This window comes from Anoplopoma fimbria, chromosome 17 (genome assembly GCF_027596085.1).
Source record: "Anoplopoma fimbria isolate UVic2021 breed Golden Eagle Sablefish chromosome 17, Afim_UVic_2022, whole genome shotgun sequence".
NCBI lineage: Eukaryota > Metazoa > Chordata > Actinopteri > Perciformes > Anoplopomatidae > Anoplopoma > Anoplopoma fimbria.
This window is the reverse complement of record NC_072465.1, coordinates 24,828,797-24,850,777: the sequence shown is the minus strand read 5'-3', so window position 1 is coordinate 24,850,777 and position 21,981 is coordinate 24,828,797. Positions and strand designations below refer to the sequence as shown.

At 38.7% G+C, this 21,981-nt stretch overlaps 1 protein-coding gene across 1 annotated transcript; it reads left to right on the top strand.

Annotated features, from left to right (window-relative positions):
- Nucleotides 1–3,890: 3,890 nt before the first annotated feature.
- agtrap (angiotensin II receptor-associated protein) lies at nucleotides 3,891–13,419 on the top strand. Its single transcript, XM_054617161.1, is given in 6 exon segments — nucleotides 3,891–4,013; nucleotides 5,141–5,175; nucleotides 5,500–5,558; nucleotides 5,561–5,607; nucleotides 7,989–8,199; nucleotides 12,429–13,419. Coding segments are annotated over 6 exon segments (504 nt in total). The 5' UTR covers nucleotides 3,891–3,986; the 3' UTR covers nucleotides 12,554–13,419.
- Nucleotides 13,420–21,981: the final 8,562 nt, after the last annotated feature.

Genomic DNA, 21,981 nt, shown 5'->3' with positions numbered 1-21,981 from the left:
TTTTTTGTGGTGTAAACCTGCCTATATTTACAACATTGGCCCTCATCTATATCAGGTATTAGTATTTAGTACTAACGGTTTTTTTTCTTTGTCGTAAAGCAAATGTTCAGGCTTTGAATCAGTAGCTTTCACAGAAGTTTTTGTGTCGTAACACTCAAAAATTGATACTTAAATAGGTCTAAATTACTTAGACGTTACATATATAGAGAGATTATTCTATTTTATACATCTATCATAATAGCAGTCTGTTAATAATGCATTGATGGCAAGAGCATTGGTGGAGGTCATGAGTTGATAAATTCGAGAGGAAAGAAAAAAATCAATAAGTTCTAATTATTTATGTAGTTTTCAGTCTTTTTTCCAGTCATTACTTTGGTTTTGAAATGCTGGATCGCTTTTAAAACTTTGAAAACACCTGAGGAGTTCAGAGAGGAGAAGTTTAATCCAAAATGTGACAAGAGGACAGAGTCAGTGCATTCCATTCTTTCATATAATATGGGTTTTCAAGTTGTAATGCACATATTGTGGTAATATAAATAATAAATGATAAACAGCAAGGGGTAGAAATGCAAAAATATATACGGTATGCACATGTGCAGCAAGTAGTCAAAATATATTGTTCATCCGTACAAGAAAACAATGAATACACCATAGGTGTGTTAGTAAATGTAGTTACTTTTTGGGTCAGAGCAAGAAGTTTCCTTCGAGAAAAATAGAAATTATTCTTTGAGATGCTTCAGAAGAATAAAACCAGAACTGATTTTGTCCCAAAAACATTTTCCAAACACATCACCTTCTATTGAAAATGAGGAGTCAGTAATGAGGCGTCATCTATCTCCATGTGATAATAATAAAAATGAACGCTGCAATCTTAGAAGCTCATTATCTCCAAACCGAACTGTGTCAAAACCTTTTAACGCCAAGCTTACGACACATTAGAGCAAGTACGAGCAATATAACACTCAGCGTGTCTCTGATCCGAACACACAAGCTCTCTGAGAATCTATCAATATTTGATTAGATGGAGAAAGTAACACTCGTTTTTCTTTTTCCCAACCAGGGGCTGAGTCGGACCGTGATTGTGCCACCCTGATTTACGGCTACAGAATAAAAGCAGTAGTGATGTATTTTTAATAGTTACCTCTGACAGAGTGCCCCGCTGAAACCTGGCCAACAGCCAGCCGGGTGATAGATTACACAGAGCCACATCCCGGCAGAGCTGTAGCTTCACATCACCGACGCCACAAAGGCACTTCTCCCGTTCTTTAGGATTTCTTCAAGTAATTAATTACCAAAGTTTTTATCTTCGCCCAACTTTTCAAGATCAGGGAACTCTCTTAAGGACACAGATAGTGAGAACAATTTACACGCGAATAAACAAAGCTGCTGGAAATTCTCCTGATTGGCTTCAGAGACGATAAATCATTTGATGAGAGGTGTTGAAAATAGATAAAGAATGTGTAGATATGAAGTGAGAAAGATGATGTGATTTAGCATTACAGCTATGCATTCACTTGTCAAGTCTGTCACAGTATGTTAGGATGTAAAATGGATTATAAACATCAGAAAATTGCTTTTCCTCTGATGGCTAAAGATACTACACTAATTAAATAACGTGTTCTACATTTGTCACTCTGCAATCTCAATTTGGCACACATATGCTCATAAGCACATTCGGCAAAGCGTTCTGGGACGTGTTTGAAAGCATAAACGCTTCAATCCAGAGCGACACATCTTGAGTCAGTGGGGTCAGAGGTCAGCAGGAGGTCACAGGGTTCACAGGAGCCATCTGCCAAAGATGTAGGCACACAATGGATCATGTACTCTAAGGGTTTAAGGAGCATGAAAGAAATGAGTCAGAGAAAAAACAAATGGACATGCATTTGCATTTTAAAAATGAGGCTGCTTCCTCCGGCCACTTACTTACAGTGAGGTCAAAGGTCAACAGTGCTTGAATCTTCAGAAAAACAGTAGCGAGCAGTTCAGCAAGAAATGTCATCTGCAAAACCAAGAGGAGAAAAATACTTCAAGATTTTGTGCATTTAGCCAAAAATGAAAAAGCAGATATAAATGTATTTGTCAGTTATTTATGAACGCATGAACAAGAAGTATGAACGAGCAACTTTATTCTTAACCTTGGAAAAACTCAAGGATGGATTTGCTCGGCTGCTGTAATGTTACCAAATGTTACACTCTCTCAACTCTTGAAAAAAAATAAAAAAATAAAAAAAATAATAGAAGTAATGGCCCAAACTATTAAAATAAGACCCAAGTGGTAATAAATTGGACTTATCGTTTTATTAGCAGCCATCACAAACTCTTCTTCCTCTTGTAAATGTGCAGCTGCAGTTGTGTGTCTTCCGTAGAGAAAAGATAAATGACCGAAGCAGGATAGTAAAAGATCTCACTTCATAGATCTCACTTTATTTATCCTTATAGGACGACTCTGACTGCGAAAGGAAAATTAAGAATGTATTTGTGTGACTTGACTGTGGCACAAGACAAAAAATGAGAGCAGGAGGTCACGAGAAATCAATGGAAGCCATGCATCCTCTGGGGATCATGAATCCATACTGAATTTCATGGTAAACTGAGCAGTAGTTGTAAAAATAGAAACAGTATCTGTAACAAAGCGTTGGAAGGATGGAGGAGCAAAAATCTAATTAACTTTTCCAAATGTCACAAACAAGCTGACAAAGTAAACAGGCTGCAGAGCATCGGTCTGAAAACAGTCACATAAACATTGAATTTGATCAATGCGCATGAGTTATCAGCCACTTTACTGAATCCAACTAAACTTCTACTTAGAATTGAACAATTAATTCTCCAGAAACGCTGGTTTTACCAGAATGGCTAAGTGAGTAAACTGTCTAATTTACAGCTACGCTCCCAATGTACGCCAGGCTTTTAAAGCAAATTTAACATGGCAGCCATAGTGAAATTACAATTTATATGATTATAAAATACTTTATTCCATTGACTTACATTGGGAAAGAGACATGCATAACTAAGCAAATAATCCTTTTTCTTTCAAGGTAAATCAACTTCCCATTACGAACACATTTCTTATGTATAAATATATATATATAGCCTTATTAAAATCATTAGGGCTTAGGCTTAAGTTGTAAAATGCACTCATAGTCTAGAGTTATTTTACATCTTCCATCAATGATCCACACAGTAAAAGTTGTCATGATATATTGATTAAAATATATTTGGTTCTAGCTCACGTAAGCCAACGTCATATTTTTTGTTTTACAGGAAGAAAAGATGATTGGAGTTTGATAAAAAAAATACAAAGAAATTGATTTTGAATTTGTATATATTTTTGGCAAATATTCTTAAATAGGTGCATCACATGACTGGGGATGGGATCTAAAAGGGTTAAAAGTAATTGAGCTGCTGCTACACCCGAATTTCATCAATAAAGGAATATAATAATAATAAAAGGGTAATTTCATCTTGACTATAAAGACATGCATTTTAACACATATTACTGCCTTTTATTATATTAAAATCCTTCATCAAACTGCTGCCGACATGTGATGTGTCGTCATGTTATTTCGCTCCACAGAAAAATAAAAAAATACTAAAAAACAACATTTTTAATTCTCCATCACTTTTGAATACACCAATCTAGTATTTTATATCTAATCTTTCAGAGAGACTGAGCAGATAGTTTTTTTTATTTACTATATTTTATATTTTATTGTTCATATGCTACATTCCTGATCATTCATAGTGAGTCAGTAGAGGGACACTGTAGAGAGAGGGAGGGTGAGGAGGAGGGTGAGAGTCACATGGGGCAGTCAGGCTGCTGTCACATGGTTTGTGTTTGCAGGCCCATCTGAAGGGAGGAGGAGTTTCACAGAGAAGTTTGTGCAGGAAGAAACAATCTGAGGCAGCTTTTTCATGAAGCCCCCCCTCAACAAGTTGAAGCAGTGAAGCAGAGAAAGGAAGAGCTGCTTTCAAACAAACAGCCTGTGATGGAAATCCCTGCCATAAATCTAAAGGTGAGTGATGTTTTTTTTTACTTATAATGATGGCAATTTGTTTCAACAAAGACTTAGTGTGATGATGTCAACTTTGTTGCTCAATTCTTATGGGGGAATCCTCTGTGGAGCAACTACCTCAATCTTGTGAAATGTATTTTTGTTGGTGTGTTTTATGTTAAATAATAAAATAAATGTTCAGTTATTAATGTTAAAGTGCATTAAAAGTCATAGACTGTTGTGTGATGTGCAGATGGACAAAAGTAAACAACAATATGATGTAAAAAGTTTAAACAAAGATCAAACTGTTGCCACCAGATATGGGAATAACATAATTTGATAATTTATCACATGAACCACGTAACAATATCTAGTCAGTCACTTCTGATGAATCTTAAAGTACTGAGTTAGAGGCAGTGGCATGGCAAAGACGTGTCATGTTCCTTTAAATGGTATTAAATAGAATCATGCGTTTGTGCTATTTTTGTACAGACGAAAAAGGATCAAAAGCAGTTTGGAAAACTTTCAATTAAAGTCTGGAAACTTAGACTCCAGAAAAGACTATGTGTAAATGAAGCTCAAAGGAACACTAACTCTGATTTAGTGAAAGGAAAAATAGTTAGTTTTCTGATTCATAAATTCTGTCAAACCAGGAATCTGTGGAGTCGTGAAATCGATCACCCTGATGCTGCTTCTCACTTTAAGGCAGATGCAAATTGATCACATGCTTTTAGTTCTGTAGTGTCTGACTCTGATGTTTGTGAGTTCATATAGAGACTGCATCTAATGGCTACTTCAAGTAAAAAATATTCTTTATTTTCAGTCAATCAATTAGTTATTTGGTTGAAAAAAATGTTTAGAAAATTGTGAATTATGTTCCAGAGTCCCAAAAGACAACTTGAAATGTCCTTTCTTTTGTCCAACCAACTTGAAAACACATACATATTCAGCTTACAATGATATAAAACAGAGAAAAACAAGACATTCTCACTCTGGAGAAGCCGGAGCAACTGAATATTTGGAGTTTTTTAAGTTGATAAACTATTGATCGATTGTCAGAATTGAACACTGAAGTGTCCTTGACTACAGGAAAAGTATTAAAATATGTTTTTTTCTTTCTAACACTTGTCTTCTGTCCTCCGTCGTAGGCCATAGTCCTGGTGCACTGGGTGCTTACAGTATGGTGAGTGTAAGCACAGTTTTTTTTTCCACAAACCTGAGGAATTTCACACACACACACACACACACACACACACACACACACACACACACACACACACACACACACACACACACACACACACACACACAGACTGATTCACAACCATGATTCAGGCCTACTCCTTCACCTCCACGTCCCATTTGTTGTATTTCATGATACGTGACTGTGTGTGTGTGTGTGTGTGTGTGTGTGTGTGTGTGTGTGTGTGTGTGTGTGTGTGTGTGTGTGTGTGTGTGTGTGTGTGTGTGTGTGTGTGTGTGTGTGTGTGTGTGTGTTTGGCTGCAGGGGCTCCATGGTGTGGCTCCCATCGTCCTATGCTTGGAGTAACTTCACTGTTTTTGCTGTTGCGTCTGGGCCATCGCACAGAGGGACTCCATCGACGCCGTGCTCATGGTGAGTCTTCGCCTCCACTTCCTCCACGCTGGCTGCGATCCTCACATCATGTGACTGGTACAGGAGTCTAACTATAGACAGCGATGCGTATCCATGCTAACCTATTTGTCTGTGGAATCTAGGACGATGTGTGAGCATCCCTTTGAGAGAGATAGCCATCCCTTAAATCAGCACGGAGCAGCAGTAACCGTGGCCGTCATGGTGCAGCAGTTTACTGCAGCTGGGACAAGTTTCACACAGATGTCTTAGACTGTAGTGGAAGGCCAGTCTTAATGTTGATTTTATATAAATCTAATGCAACAAATAATAATAATAATAATAACTTTATTTATATAGCACCTTTAAAAACAGAGTGTACAAAGTGCTTTGGCTGAAAAAGCAAAGTAATAAAACAACAGGAAGCTCAACAATAAGGCCCAACAACAACAAAACTGAGGTAATAGTAAAACCCTGATGAAACAGTACATTATTTAACACGGTAAAACCAATCGATACGATAAAAATGAACGAATAAATAAAATAAAATAATATAGTAAAATAATATAGTAAAATAATTTTGTAAAGTAATTTAGTTAAATCAATAGTTAAATAAAACATTAAAGCGATGATATCACATAAAAGCCACTCTGTAAAAATGGGTTTTAAGAAGTGATTTAAAAGAGATTACTGATTCTGCAAGCCTCATCTTCTCAGAAATTAAGAGATAAGGCTAAATGTAAAGACTATTTCTCTACCACAGGACCATAACTCTGAACTACAGCCTATCAATCTTTGACACCTGCTGAAAAGTGGCACAAAGTGACAAAAAAGATATAACATGGCTCATAATTTGTGGTTTGATAACAATGTTGCAGACCAGATAATGAAAAGGAAAATAGCTTTTAGAGAGTGCAATAACTTGTTTGAAATATTCAGCAGATAGAAAGTTCACTTTTGTTTAAGAAACTTTCCTGAGCCTGACTGATGAGTTTGTTTTAATATTACGCAATGTCACCCATGCTCAATTGAGATTTGAATATGTTACTGGAAGTTTTTTATGTTTTTAAATTATTCCCAGTAAAATGACTTTGTACAGTAACGGTTAAAATAATTTAATTTAATTTAATTGCATTTCATTTCATGTAATTTAATTTTGTTTTATTTCATAATTTAATTTTATCTTATTTAATTTTTTTATTGAATTTTATCTTATTTTATTATATTTTATTTTATTTCTTTACATGTAAAATATAAGTTAAAAAAAGCAAACAACAAATAAAATGAACATTAAACTTATTCAAATACTACTAAGCAATATAAATACACATAAACAACATGTATAGAATTAAACAAGGTAAAGAAAAAATACATGTCCAAAATGGTCTATAAAGAAGTAGACAATTCTACTCAGAACTGAACAAGCTGACACTGTTGTCAGTCGCATTTTTTGGTTTTATAAAGTCCTAATTTACCCAGAACTCTTGGCAAAGTTAATCCTACCTAAGATAGTAAAGAACTAGAATTCAAACATTTATCTGAAGTCTGACTAATACTTAAAAGTTTTTAACCGACCCCAGACTGCCTCTCTGGCTGTCAAGGTGTCCAGTGTTTCTGACACATCTGACATTGATGGATTCTGACTGTTGCCGATGGAAAGTAAACATTGGGGAGTTTCACACCTTGTGGTCTTTTAAAGTCCAAGATTCCTTCAGGAGAGATCCTTGTGGGCTGAGCCGGTCAAAGTGAGAAAAAGAAAGTTTGAAGAAAATAATTAATGCTCTGGATTCTTTGTGGATCAGGATGCAGCTTCAAAGTCAAATCAACCAGGAAGAGATGGGAGACCTTTATAATAATAACATAACGACGACAATAATCATAATAATCATAATAATAACAAAAAAATTATGATAATAATTATATTTTGTAACACTGATAAAACAGTACAGTTCAATAGATTAAAAAAGAAAAACAAATAATAAAATAAATACATATAAAAAGAAAAAATGAAAAAATAAAATAAAACTAAATTAAATTAAAAAAGGGAGGTTATAAAATAAAACAAATTAGATTTTCAACTATTCAAATATTTCTGTTTTTTGGAGAATAATCTGTCATCCCATAATATGGATATGATAATACATAACCGATACATTTTAAATGTCAGTGTTTTCTTTCTTATTTTTTGCATTTTTCAATCTGACTTCCTTCACCCCTCTCTGAAATCTCTTTATTTTTTACTTGATTGGAATAACTTTGTTTTCAACATACCGTATGTTGCAAGGAACCGTTTCCTGTGTGTGATTACAGAGAGGTGTTGGCCCTTCACACCTCTAAATATATATTAAGTCTAAAAGCATCTGTGGTCATTAATACATCTGTCTCTTTTTGTCCTCTCTCTGTAGTTTCTGATGGGGATGGTCGTGACGATATTGACCGACATCATCCATTTGGGGATCTTTTACCCGGTGAATGACTTTGCGACAGAGAGCAGCAGAAACGTGTTTCGCTTCAGCGCGGGAATGGCCATCCTCAGCCTGCTGCTCAAACCTGTGTCCTGCTTCTTCGTCTACCAGATGTACCGCGAGCGTGGAGGAGATTACAACGTTAACTTTGGTAAGTGCCGCAAAATGGGTCAAGAACAGTATCAGGAGGAGCTTGCAGGCTTTTGGGGAAGGGATTATTTGCCACTTTGAGGCTTTTTAGGAGGAAGAAACAGATGTTCAGCTCTGATAAAGACATCAACAGGAAATCAAACGCTTCCAAAAATAAGATGCTTACAGTGGAAACTGATATCTTCCAGCATACTGGAATGTCTTTTCTATTTGATCATGTAAGTGTGATCTAATTTCCCTTTGAGGAGCAGATGACACAGAAAATAACTCATTACATAATAAATTAAGGTTTCATTAAGAGAGTACACGCATCATTTTAGAACCAGTGAGAAATATCAGATGTTTCCTTCTTCCCTCAAAATAAACTAAAATAATCCTACGCCCAGAGCGTGACCAAAGCTAGCTGGAGGTACGGTGTGTTGCATGTGTCCAGAGACGCTTTTAAGATCCTCACTATGTTGTTTTATGCCGTTTGCCATGAAAGGCCTGCCAAGTGCAGCGCACACTGGGAGGGCTCTGTGCTTTACCACCGACCGATGATTCCCCAGTCAAACGAATTAGTTTCAGTCACAAGACTTTAAATGCAGCAAAAAATAACTGAGCTGCAGCTCGGCCCGGGCAAGGAAATCGTTTCTCCACGAGTTGCTTATAACGTTTGTGTGTCATCCTGACCACCAGTTTGTTCTGCATGCAGCGCAGGGACATAATTAACCCACGCAGAATGAAACAAATTGAAAAAACTGATCTGCCATGATAGAAAAACAGCAAATAATTCATGTGAAATAAACTGAGATGGAGCCCAGAATGTTTGGAAACAGAAATAGAGATTTTGTGACGTTCTTGACTCTTGAGTTAAGTACACTCCTTCCATTGACTGGTCAGGAGATACTCAACATGAGCTCTTTGATTGCCCGTGTGTGGCCATTGATTTTGGGGACTTGTGCTCGCTCTGCTGAGAGCTTTTCCATCAGAGATCCCACTGAGCTGTGACGTCCTTGAAAACCTTTGAAAATCCTTTCTCGTGGCTTCATCTGTATGGATTAACCAAACATGTTTGTGTTCATCATTTGTAGTTTATGATTTGATGACAGTAGCGAGACAAATTGGATTTAGAGTTTTGAGCTGGTGAGCTTTTCTTGCCGTCATAAAAGGAAGAAGAACAACAAAAGTGACAAAAACAAACCAGGAGGTGTCAGATCATTGGCTAAAATAGGAATTTATTAAACTATACGCTCTGGGAAAAGTAATAAAAATGTTGCGACCAGTCTTGTTTGAAGGATAATTGAATATTGATTAATCTGTATTTTTTACTCTTAATGCCACAGACACACAGCAGGTACATCCATTAGGCCGTGATTGGCTGCGTGTTGACTGATGAGTGCAGCTAATGTTTGTTTCCGACAGTGTGTGTTTTAATTGCTGTGTGATTGCATAGCTGGTATTAGCATGGTTCCCTGCTGCACCGAGCACTCTGGGAACCAGTTAATCAAGTGCATGTGAGCGAGAAGCCTGGTTGATTCATTTGATTGGCGGCCCTCTTATGCCGGTTTAAATCCCTTGTGTTTTTGTTTTTATGTTGTTTAATACAATAAAGGCTGAAGTACTGCCACATTTAGCATTAAGTTGACATTGTTCAAATATTGCTATTATTAAGCACAGCTAAAGCCATGTGTATCAAGATAAATAGTCTGTATATGAGATATGAGTTTTCCGAAACAAAAACAAAAGAGCAGAATTAGCTTACCACCTACAAAGGCCTAGTAATGTTAACCAGACACCTTCCGAGGCTAGTTAGCTTATCATTAGCTAGCCACATTAATAAGTTGGGTTACGGTTGTGTTAGGAAAAGCTCAGTACGGGACTAGCACATCCACTTTGTAGCATTCCTGAACTAGACATAGTCACACATGTATCCTTCTGCCAATGTATCCTTTGAATACATAAACCATCGGGTGATTTGACCCAAACATCGTAACATTGATAACAAATCAATCATCTTGTTATCTAGGGAGAAAACAAAGCTTGTTTCTTAAGATTACAGCATAATTAACTTGTGATCTTAAGATAACAATATTAAAAATAATGTTAAAATCATGTCCATGTGGGGCTTCCGTACTGCAATACCAGGCCCCTATGTCTTTTTGAGCATCCTTACATGGCTCGAGTTTAGCTATCACCTAACCATCAAATGCGTGTTTATTAAAACCCTTTTGCAGGTTTCAGCTTGAGTTTTCTACCTACTCACAAACATTAATTAGCCGTAATTGCATAAAATCTGCCAACAAATGACAGGCGTCATTTCAGCCGGAATGAGAAGCCTGCTTTTGTCTGCATCTGTTTGAAACCATTGACCCATTAAGTGAAAAATAACTACAACTGTTGTGTGGTACAACATATCACTGTTATTTGAACTGATCTAGAACGTAAAGCTCGACAGGCATAGCAACAGTAACTAGGGGAGGGCGGGGTTTATCAGACTGTTAATTGCCTGCAGTGTGTTCCCCCTTAATGTTCAGCTGTCTTGTGGTCCATTAAGGTGTAAGAATTTATCAAAACCTACATCTCCCTCTTCTTTTCTTGCATGTCGGCATTTCTAACCTCACAGTCTTGTCTTGTTTTATGTTTCATATGTTTCCTGTTATGATTTGACTATTTGTCCTGTGCTTTTTTTTTTTTTCCCCTCTCTGCTGACCTTTGACCTCTCAGACTTTGAGACCTCTGTGGACAGTCGATGCACTACGGATAGTGCCGACAGTGCCTTTATTGCCCGCCGCTACTGATTCCCAGCTTCTTCCCTTTTCCCATTTTTCTCCTCTCCAATCATCCTCTTCCATCCTCTCGCACACAGGAAGTAAGATCACACATCAGGCGACAGGGCAAAAAAGAATATGACTTTTTATTTATTTATTTATTATCTTGTAAATGTTCTGTTGTCCATCTTTCTCTTTTTAAGTTATTCATATTAATTAAATGTGTCCCACCTCCATCAGTCCTCATTGCCGTCCCATTCCTACCTGCTTATCTGTGTTTGTCTGTACTGTATGTTTTATTCATGTCTGTTGTATTATGTGAGTTTAAATGTTTCTGAAAGTTTGCGTCTATGTATTATTCATATTTTTTACTCTCCAGACGCCTCATTTGTGTTTGTGTATTCTGTCTGCATATATTTTAAAGCAGAGCTTGATCATGATGGTGCACATTCTCAAATCAGCCTAATTAAAGTAATGATGACTTAATATAGACAATGCATGTGACCCTGTTTGAAATGCACGCTCAGAGTAAGACTTAAGTTATTGAAGGTTTGTTTAGCAGCATTAAACGTAAAAAAGAAGAAGAATCTATGTATTTTTTTATGCTTTAAAATAAAATAATAAACATCAGTTGTGCATTCTTAGTCAAATTAATATATGTATATACATACTTTTGCAAATCCTCTGCAATGGAAGTGTTTGTTTGAGTAGCTCTAATATGTGTGTGTTTGTCACAGTTATAGGACTCTGGGCCATGAAGACTTAAAGCGGAAGGTCTTTGAACTTCCAAATAGACGTCATTGGTATTCGGGCCTTGTCCGAGTTTGTTTTAGAGCGTCTTTAAGACTTTTCAGATGGATTAGTGCGCTGCCTTCATAGAATTCATTATAAAGCATGTTTACACAAAGTATAAGGCACCCAGGAACTTGCATGAACAGGCTTTCAGTGTAAACACGTATTGGGTGTCAGAAAATTCTGCTCACATGAGATTTATTCGGACTCATGCGTTCCTTTTTGTCTTCAATTAGCTGCAGGACAAGCGGCTAATGAGATAGTAGTAGATGTAAAACAAGAGTGATAAAAGGGGAGGAATTTCAGCTCCAATCAAAGAGGTTTTCTAAAGGTAATCTGCTGATTTCTCAGCCCTGCGTCCATCACAGGCTGTGTGTGCTTCGCTTTATGTTGGCAAAGACTGTTTGCCAACAGTATAATTTATATTTATCCAGAGGGGGCCAGATGCTCAAGTCAAGATAACTAATCCAGCCAACTGTGACACAAATCTGTGTGTGAGGAAAACAAGGAAGAAGGAAGTTGTGTTTAAGCTTTCTAAGGATTCCTTTCTTGTGCAAACTGTTCAAATATGCATATTGCAACATCTTTGATACGTCGCAGTGATTCTAAGCCGATATGATTATGAATAATAGTCTGCATGACAAGGGTTGTCGTGTGCGTGTTGAAGACTTTTGTCTTGTCTCCGCAGGTTTCCCCTCTGTGTCACGAAACAGAGAGACCTACCAGTCCATCGACCAACAGGACGAGTCCTCCGCTCCGGTGAATCCCTCCAACCAGGCCCAGGACAGCAAACCAGCCGTCCGCACATACTGAGAGAACCAGACGGTGAACAATGCAGTGTTTTTTCCTCTGACTCTTTATGCAGCAGCACCGTGCTCAGTGGGCAGTTTTTGCAATCGATTCCACATCCGTCACCGCGCTCAGTACAGTCGATGTGCAGCAGATTGCACTGACGGCAAAATTAATACTTTATATTACGCTCTAAATCATTAGCTCTGTTTGGGTTTTGGAATAAAAATGTGGCGTAATTAAAGCCATTAACATTGGTTCTTAAAAGGTTGTAATGGTTTTCTGCTGAGCTGGCACATCTCTGCTGAATAAATACAGAGGGAACACTGCTCTACCTCTCCCCTGCTGTGTTACTGTACCGCCTACTATTTTTAGTAGGGGGGTGTTGAATGGAGCTGTTGTGTCAGTTTACTTGTCGTGTCACTTTTTTTTTTTTTTTTTTACAAATTTGGCACTTACATACATTTTGTTTATTATTATTTTCCTATTACTCCTTTACGGTACAACAATTCTTAAAGCACATGATCGTTTTTTAACACAATAGAAATGAAATGAATGTTCAGTGTCGTGCCTTTAGAAGCTACCTTGTGCCTTTTTTACTTTTTCAGCTCAAACGAGCTGTGGCATTTGAGTTGAAGACGCTGTGACCAAATTGAAGTTTGAGGCCTTTCTTCTCATGACTGAGCAAGACCTCCATAGTGCAGTGCAGCACACAGAGGGTCACTGTTCACTTGATATTGATCTATGCAAAGTCGGATCTAGTGCTGCAACTATGAAAAACACATAAAAACATGGAGATGTTTGAGAAAAAAATGAAATAAATGTGAAGATTTTTATCAACTGTGCATAAAAGACAAATGTTTCTTTATTTAAGCTATTGTCATCGTCGTGAAGGGCCTCTAGTCATAAACACTCTTTTTGTCGTGTTAAACTTGCTTCAATAAATGACAGACCTCATACTGAGCAGCCTCTGATAGCTGTTGATCTGTTATGTATTGAGACAGTTCTGTCACATCACAGGTGTTTATTTCATTGAGTATCGAATGAAGTGAGAAGTTTCAGTGTGGAATTTACACAATGGTGACAACGGTTACAGTATAAAGAAAAGGCGGACGCTGTGGCTGCAGGGTTGGTTTTACTGACTGATTTCATAATTTGGATTTTTTTTGTGTGGAAGTTTTGAGTTCCTGTTTTGAAATCATGATGGCCTGCATGACAGAGCAGACATGTGGCAGCTATGTTGGTCACATTATAGTGACTGAGATTTCCCTGGCTGTTGCAAAATGGGGAAATCTTCAGTCCTACAGATTAGTGATCATAAACTTTCTCATGTCAAGGAACCCTCATCTGAAATTAGACCACTGTCCCCCATTGGATAAGATTTAGTCCCAGGGTCCCTCATTTGAAAGGATATTTTATTGTTACATGTTATAAAAATAGGCATTAGTTCTGTCATTGTCATAAATATGAATAGACTTACAGAGAAAATACCCCTGCAACGACCCTTGGGAGTCCCCGGTCCCCACTTTGAGAATCAAGCCATAAGAAGCACCTTATCCGCTGACATGCCTAATGTTGGTATACCTAAACACAGTTCCTCAAAACATTGGTAGCTCCACACTAACTGAGACTATAAGAACATCCTCATTATATCACCGAAATACCAAATTATGTCCACTTACAGCTCTGTCTGCTGACTCAGCAGAATAGCGACACCATGGACCAAATGTCAGAAAAGTTTGTTGAACTTCTTTTGACAATAAGTTAATGAGCCCATGGTGCCTGGTGCTTGTAGAAGATTGTTGATTATAAAAAAGCTGCAGAAAGGCAACTGTTTCTGTGATTCCATTCATAATAGAAATACTATACATATATATATTTACAATGCATTTTTGCACCAGGATTACTATAGTTAGGCAATTCAGAATGGTCTTATATGCTAAATGATTCACAATGTCATGGAAGAGAGATGTCACAATTTACTGTGATTTTTTTAAATTTAAAGCTTAAACTGTCAATTCCTCTAATAACTGTAGAAATATCAAATATAACAAAAAAAATCTCTTTGCTGTTTCATTAACTGTAATAGGCGGCTGTGGCTACAGCTTTATGTCTTTTGCTCTGAATGCATTTTAATGGCACAAGTTGTTTTGTTTACTTTAGAAGATACAAAGACTGTTACTAATGCTGAAATCTAGTTTTCACCAAATGAGGATCCCAAGAGATAAAGGTTAGATTATTTCTGTGATTCATATTTGTTACATTTTCTTTTGTTTCTCCAACATGAGTGTTTATTGCTGTTTTTCATTCCTAGGTTGCTTCTGATTTGTAATTCTATTCTGCAAGTGTGGTTTTTCTTCTCTTGAATATAAAGAACGATGTAGAACATTTGTTGAATGTTTCTTACTCTCTTTCTTACTTCTCACTCCTGTCCATGAAACCTTCAGACTTTTCTCTCTCCATTCCTCTCTCACATATTTCTTCTTCTCTGTCACACACATCTTTTTACTCACACTCAGCATTTAACTTCTTTCTTTTCCTGCATTCGTCCTTTTTTACTGTGCATATTCCCGGAGCCAAACCAGCTGCAGCCTTTTCAGTAAGCGCCAAAACTTGCCAATGCTCATTTAACCACTTCAGTAGGTACAATACTCACAACAGCCCTTGACTTAAAATTACACAGACATGTTAAAAAGCTTCATAAAAGATTTATTTTCTGTCTGCTGCCTTTGTATTGCAAATATAAAAAAAAAATAATTAGAGTGGTAATGCTGCATACAACTGGAATGTAGCAACACCTAAATTCAATTTACATACAAGTATTGAAGTAGTACACACAGAATGTGAACTTGCAGTCAAGGTTTCTGTCCCTGATGGCTTTTATTATCGCAGAACATTAACTCTGGTTAGCTTGAATGGTCTTTTGTCCTCCGATGTGTAGGCAGTGGAGCCGCGAGTCCTTGAGGTAAGAGCCTTGTCATCTGTTTGTGAATGTAGTTGTGCCTCATGGGCCTCTTTGGAAAAGCATGGATGGAAAGTCTTTTACTGCTGCAGCAACGGCAGCAATCTTGTACGCATTCATATGCATAAACACATGCTAACGTATATAAGACCCCAGAGAACGTTCTCACACGTGTAAATATGAGCAGCAAACACCACGCTGTAAAACATCAGAGTGAAGACGGAGAACAATAAGTAACCGGGTAAAAAGTGACACATTCAGCTTTGTGCTTCTCAGGGAGGTTCTCAACAGTAATGATTACATATTATAGTTCAAATGTATTCTACTGGATGCACATACATTTCAGTGCAAACAAGTTTGGGATGTTAGTTTGTCAAACAGTTACTTAATTCCCAAAATACAACCTTGAATAAAAATCACTCATTGACTCCTTGCAGTTAGATGTGAATGTTTTGTTTTATGGATCCATAATTTCTGAATAATAATCCCAATACGTTAATAGTAAGTTTCCTCATGTGGTGCTAAAATGTCACTCTCACAATCCATTGAATTGATATCGTAACTTTGCGTTAGTGCAAAGCACGGGAAAAAATGCTAAAAATGTGGACATGCAAACATACTATTTAGGATGTATATGGAGAATAAAGATTCCAATAATAAATTAATAACCAATTAATTTAAATTCCCTTGGGTTTTCTCTTAAGGTAGCTGCTATGTTTTTGTAATTAGCACCATATTAGGTAGTTTTGTCCAGAAAACTAGCTAGGACATGAATTTGAAATATTAAGATCCGAAGCTTTACCCGGTTCCCACATTTATAAACTAGTACTCAGTAGAATCATCAAAATATGATCGAATATGCAAACCAAAACAAAAAAGAAAATGAAGTAAAGCTATTTTAAAATAGATATACTAAAGTTTCTCATGATTTCTTCCCAAGTCACCAACCAATCTCCCAACCAAGAATCAACGGCTACGCTGTCATTTTGCACTGATGTATTCACATCTACGCTTTATTGGTTCTATGCACTGAAGAACACTGAAGGTCAGCCAATAGTGATGTCAGCCAATCGCTGTCCATGAAACTGAAGGACTCAGACTCTGCACAGGTTGCAAAAAAACAAACATGAAAGGGTAAACAAGTTTATCTGTTGTTGTACTGCCAGACATTTAAACCACATTTTCTCATAATCAAAATTGAAGTTAATTGAATTATTCCAACCCACACAAGATGTTTAGGTCATTTAGCCAAATTGGCTCAAAAGCAAGGTAACATAATCATCTGTTGGAAATATTCACAATAATCAATTATGTTTTTTTTCATGATATCCATAATGAAGCAGGGAGGAAAAGGGAGAGACATTAATAAATGGGTAACCTGCGTGTTAATGGCTCATTTTGCTCTATGCTCATTAAAAAGGGAGGCCATGGCTGTAAAAAGAGAGGAGGAGGAGGAGGAGGAGGAGGGGAGGTGGAGGAAGAGGACGGTGGGTCTGAAGGTGGAGAGGGAGAAGAAAGAAGGAGGTGAAGATGGAGGGGGAGGTACATGGCCAGCAGCCCAACAAGCTGATGATTAATACGTATCAGCCGGGCTTCCTGTCATGAGTCCTGAATGCTTCCAGGTTTGACGCGTCCTCAGGCTCTCACCTGTGATTCCTCCGAGTCAAGGACACACTCGCTCACTCACTCGCTCGCTCTCTTGCTGCCATTGTTGGTCGATGCAATAGAAGGAACTCAATTTGTCAGCTCTGTTATTGCATAAGAGACAAATCCCCGGAGAGGTTGTTTTTTTTTCAAAGAATGAATCCGTGTGCTTCAGGACTGCACCCTTCCAACACAATAAGTACTTCCTCATTTAGAGCATCTCGGGGTGACCAATATTTCTGAAATCAAATTGGCCAATGTTTTGTTTTTTTAAGAAGGAATTTATGATGTTGGTTCCTGAGATTCCTCTATGAGCATAAAAAATAACAAATGTTGCTTGAACGTAGAAACTCCACTGCACACATGACAAGTGACTGAGATAAATATGGATTTAAATAACATTGAGACTTTCAATGTTTGCTGCAGGTTTCTTGGCATATTTTGCCTCTTTATCAATTGAAACTTCAGAAATATCAAAATCAATCCCATAATCAAAGTCATGCAACCTTAATTCACCAATTTTATTGAGCACAGACTTCTATTGTCATTGTTAAGGAGTATCTATACTTTTTCTTATTTTTCTTTATTTCTATGATATCATATTTTTTTGCCATCTTTCATCTCCCACCAATCGTCTGCTTTCTTTGTTGATTCTGATAAAACAAAGCGTAAACAAGACTTTGACACTGACTCCTAAAATATCTTTGCATATCTAAATGTTTTTAAATGAATAAATGCAGAGAAAAATGCAAATAGAATGTTTTCTCCTTGTAGGCCAAGAGGATGGGAATAAAATTATGACCCTCTGAGCTGCTGGGGTCAAATGAAAATCCTTGGCGCTGACTCAGGGGTTAATTATACAGCATGGGGGGGGGAGTGATAAAGAATATTGACATGCTTTGACTTACACCTCTCTAATTGAGTTTGGGTGTCCAGAAGAAATAATCCCTGGCCTGGATGGGAAGATCTGAGTAAACAAAGAGATGGAGTCATAGTCTTAAACACCTTACTTAACCTCCACCTGCTGCGGCTCAGTGACAAACAGTAAGAAACTACCAGAAAGAGTCAGAACTCCCTCAGAGATTAAACCAGTGTCCACATGTGAGATTGATTCAGGAATGACATTTTTATGCGTCAGGCATCCCGAGTCCCCTGGGACGGCTCTCTTAACCCTTGACCTTTTCACACAGCGGCCTCGTGCATCTGTCACCGCCGATAACAGAATCCAAATTGATTCCAATTACCCCTCCAGTCCACAGCCGACAGCAGAGAAAGAGGTCAAGAAATCCCCAGCCATCATGGCAAGGGAGTGGTTGGTTTTTATATGTCGGAAATGAAATAAAACAAAGTCAACACTGTAGAAAAGAAAATCTCAGGGGAGAATTTCTGTACAGAGGAAAAGGAAACGCTGGACTAATTATGAAAAGCCTGACTTAAACAGTTTAAGCTGTTACTAAAAAACTACTCAGAGCTCATATGATTCTTTAAAACACTTAAGGAATCTGCATGTGCATGATTCTTTAGGAACTACAATTGACAAAGAAAACGATGGACATCTGACCACAGACAGAGAGGAGCAAGTGCAAAATAAATGGTATGAAAAGAAAATATTAAGAATAAAGTAGAAAACACCATCACAAACGAGATCAAAGAGAATGCCTGGAGGTAAACTTTTGCAAAAAAGAAGTCAGATTGCATAGAAGTCTATGAGAAAATTACTTCTCACATGATTTATTACCTCAGTAAACATTTATTTTAGTTTATGGTCTCAATCTCTAGCTTCAAGTCTTCTTCAATACATCATCATGTTCATTTAGTAAATGATGATCCCATTAAGTGGAAAATAGACCATAAAGCAGGGTATGATTTAGGGTGGGCTTACTGTGATTGACAGGTCACTACCCGGTCTGGGAGTTTTCTGTGTTTTTGTCTTAAAAATAAAAAATGAAATAAAAAAACAAGTATTATAAATAAGCAATAAGAAACAGTAGAAAAACAACAATAACTGAAATATTATATTTACAGACAGAAAAACTATTATAACTATTATTGCACAGTGTAATGTATTGCACAGGTTTTTATTGTCATGTGTCATGTGTCATGTGGTCTGCTGGGAGCAGAGCTGGTTGTGCAACCTGACAGCAGCAGGAAGGAAGGACCTGCGGTACCTCTCCTTCACACACCGGGGGTGAAGCAACCGGTGGCTGAAGGAGCTGCACAGACCTGCCAGGGTGTCCTGCATGGGGTGAGAGGTGTTGTTCATCAGGGATGACAGCTTGGCCATCATCCTCCTGTCTCCCACCACCTCCACCGTATCCAGTGGACACCCCAGCACACTGCTGGCTTTCCTGACAAGCTTGTTCAGTCTCTTCTTGTCGGCTGCTGAGATGCTGCTGCTCCAGCAGACCACTGCATAAAAGATGACTGATGCCACCACAGAGTCGAAAAAGGTCTTCAGGAGTGCTCCCTGCACTCCAAAGGACCTCAGTCTCCTCAGCAGATACAGTCTGCTCTGACCCTTTTATAAAGTGCCTTTGAATGATTAGTCCAGTCCAGTTTATTGTTCAAGTGAACACCCAGGTACTTACAAGATTGCACAATCTCAATGTCCTGTCCCTGGATGTTCACTGGTTCCGGAGGACAGTGTTTACCCCGGCGGAAGTCCACCACCAGCTCTTTGGTTTTACCAGAGTTGATCTGGCACCTTCCTATGAAGTCCTGGTTCAGTTCTCTGTATTCCCTCTCATCGCCGGCGGAGATGAGGCCAACGACTGCAGAGTCGTCAGAGAACTTTTGCAGGTGGCAGGTAGCAGAGTTGTATGTGAAGTCTGATGTGTATATGGAGAAGAGGAATGGAGCCAGAACGGTTCCTTGTGGGGCCCCCGTGCTGCAGGACACCCGATCTGACTCACACTCCCTTATCCTCACATACTGTGGACGGTTGGTGAGGTAGTCCAGGATCCACGCAGTGAGGTGGTGGTCCACCCCGGTCTGCTCCAGCTTGTCCCTCAGAAGCAAAGGCTGGATGGTGTTGAAGGCACTGGAGAAGTCGAAGAACATGACTCTCACAGTGCTTCCAGCCTTTTCCAGGTGAGAAAGGCATCTTTGTAGCAGGTAGATGACAGCGTCATCCACCCCGATGCCAGATTGGTAGGCGAACTGAAGAGGGTCCAAAGATGAGATCACCAGGGGGCGGAGGTGCACAAGGACCAGCCTCTCCAGGGTCTTCATCAGGTGGGATGTTAGAGCCACCGGCCTGAAGCTGCTGAAGTCCTTGGCTCCCGGGGTCTTTGGGACTGGTACCACGCAGGACGTCTTCCATAGCTGTGGTACCCTCCCCAGCTTCAAGCTCAAGTTAAAGATGTGCTCCACTATCCTGCACAGCTGGTCTGCGCAGGATCTGAGGAGCCTTGAGCTGATGCCGTCCGGACCCGTGGCTTTTCTCACCTTTATCTTCCTCAGTTCTTTTCTCACCTGGTTAATTGAGAGGGACAAGTTGGGGGAAGGGGGCTGTGTGCTGTAGGTTGTTGGAGTGGGGGTGGGGTGGGGTGTGGAGGAGTGCAGTGTTTGAGGAGTGTGGAGGGGAGCCGAGTGTTGTGGAAAAGGGGGTGGAGGAGGAGGAAGAAGAGGGGGGCAATCCACAGGGGGTGCAGACGATGGGGGCTGCAGCGACAGGGAGGGGTGGGTGGCTGATCAAACCTGTTAAAGAATGAGTTCAGATCGTTCACCCACTGTTGGTCCCCCACAGGCTGTTGGTTGGGCCCCTCGTGGCCAGACATGGCCTTGAGGCTCTTCCAGACTCCGCTGATGTTGTTCTGCTGCAGCTGATCCTCCATCTTCGTCCTGTAGATATTTTTCCCTTCCCTGATCTTCCTCCTCAGCTCCCTCTGCTCCTGTTTCAGTTGTTGAAAGTAAATTTGATTCGTTTTGGTCGCCTAAAAATGTCTGATTCAGGGATCTTTTGTACGTAGCTCCACACAGTCTTGTCACTTCTGGTTGCAAAAAGCCAAGATGGCATAGGCCAAAATGCTGAGCTTGAGGCTTCAAAATGTGCAGTCCATCAACCAATTGGTAACATCACAGTGACTACCTCCACTTCTTATATACAGTCTATGCTTTGGACAGAGCCAGGCTAGCTATCTCGCCCTATTTCCAGTCTTTATGCTAAGCTATGCTATGCTAGCTGGCTGCAGCCTCATTTTCACCACACAGACACAAGAGTGCTGTCAATCTTCTTATCTGACTCTCGGTAAAAAGATAAATAAGAAAAAATATCAAACCTCCTAAACTGTCCTGGGACCAGTTGTGTGTCAGGATCATGTTAACCTGAGTTACAACCTGAGTACCTTTACGTAGATGTGATTTCTGTTGTCACAATGAAAAAATTCCAGGTTTTTCTTTGAATTTTGGTTCCACATTTCCACTTAACTTGTTAAAGTTCCTTTCTGCAAAACACCCCCCACTATATTCTCATCTTGTTTGAAAAGCATTAAATCCATAAACCAAATGTAATATTCTATTAAAATATATTCATGATTAGTCATTAAAATCTTTGTAGCCAATATCAGTTTGCGCAGCAGCATAATTAAGACTCTTAACTGTATCTTCAGCCTCATTATATAACCATTTGTGGATTCATCCTCAATCTGCTCTATTTGTATTCCTCTTAATGTCATACTCTTATTTCTTCAGTGACCCATTTTTTCCCAAGGAGATAATTAAACATTCATTCTATCTTATCTTTTATGTTTTTTTCTCAATTGTATGACTTAAAGAAATGAAATCTTCAGCGTATCTTCTGTAATCGTCTACACTGGCACCTCCTTTAAAAAACGGATGGAGCAAA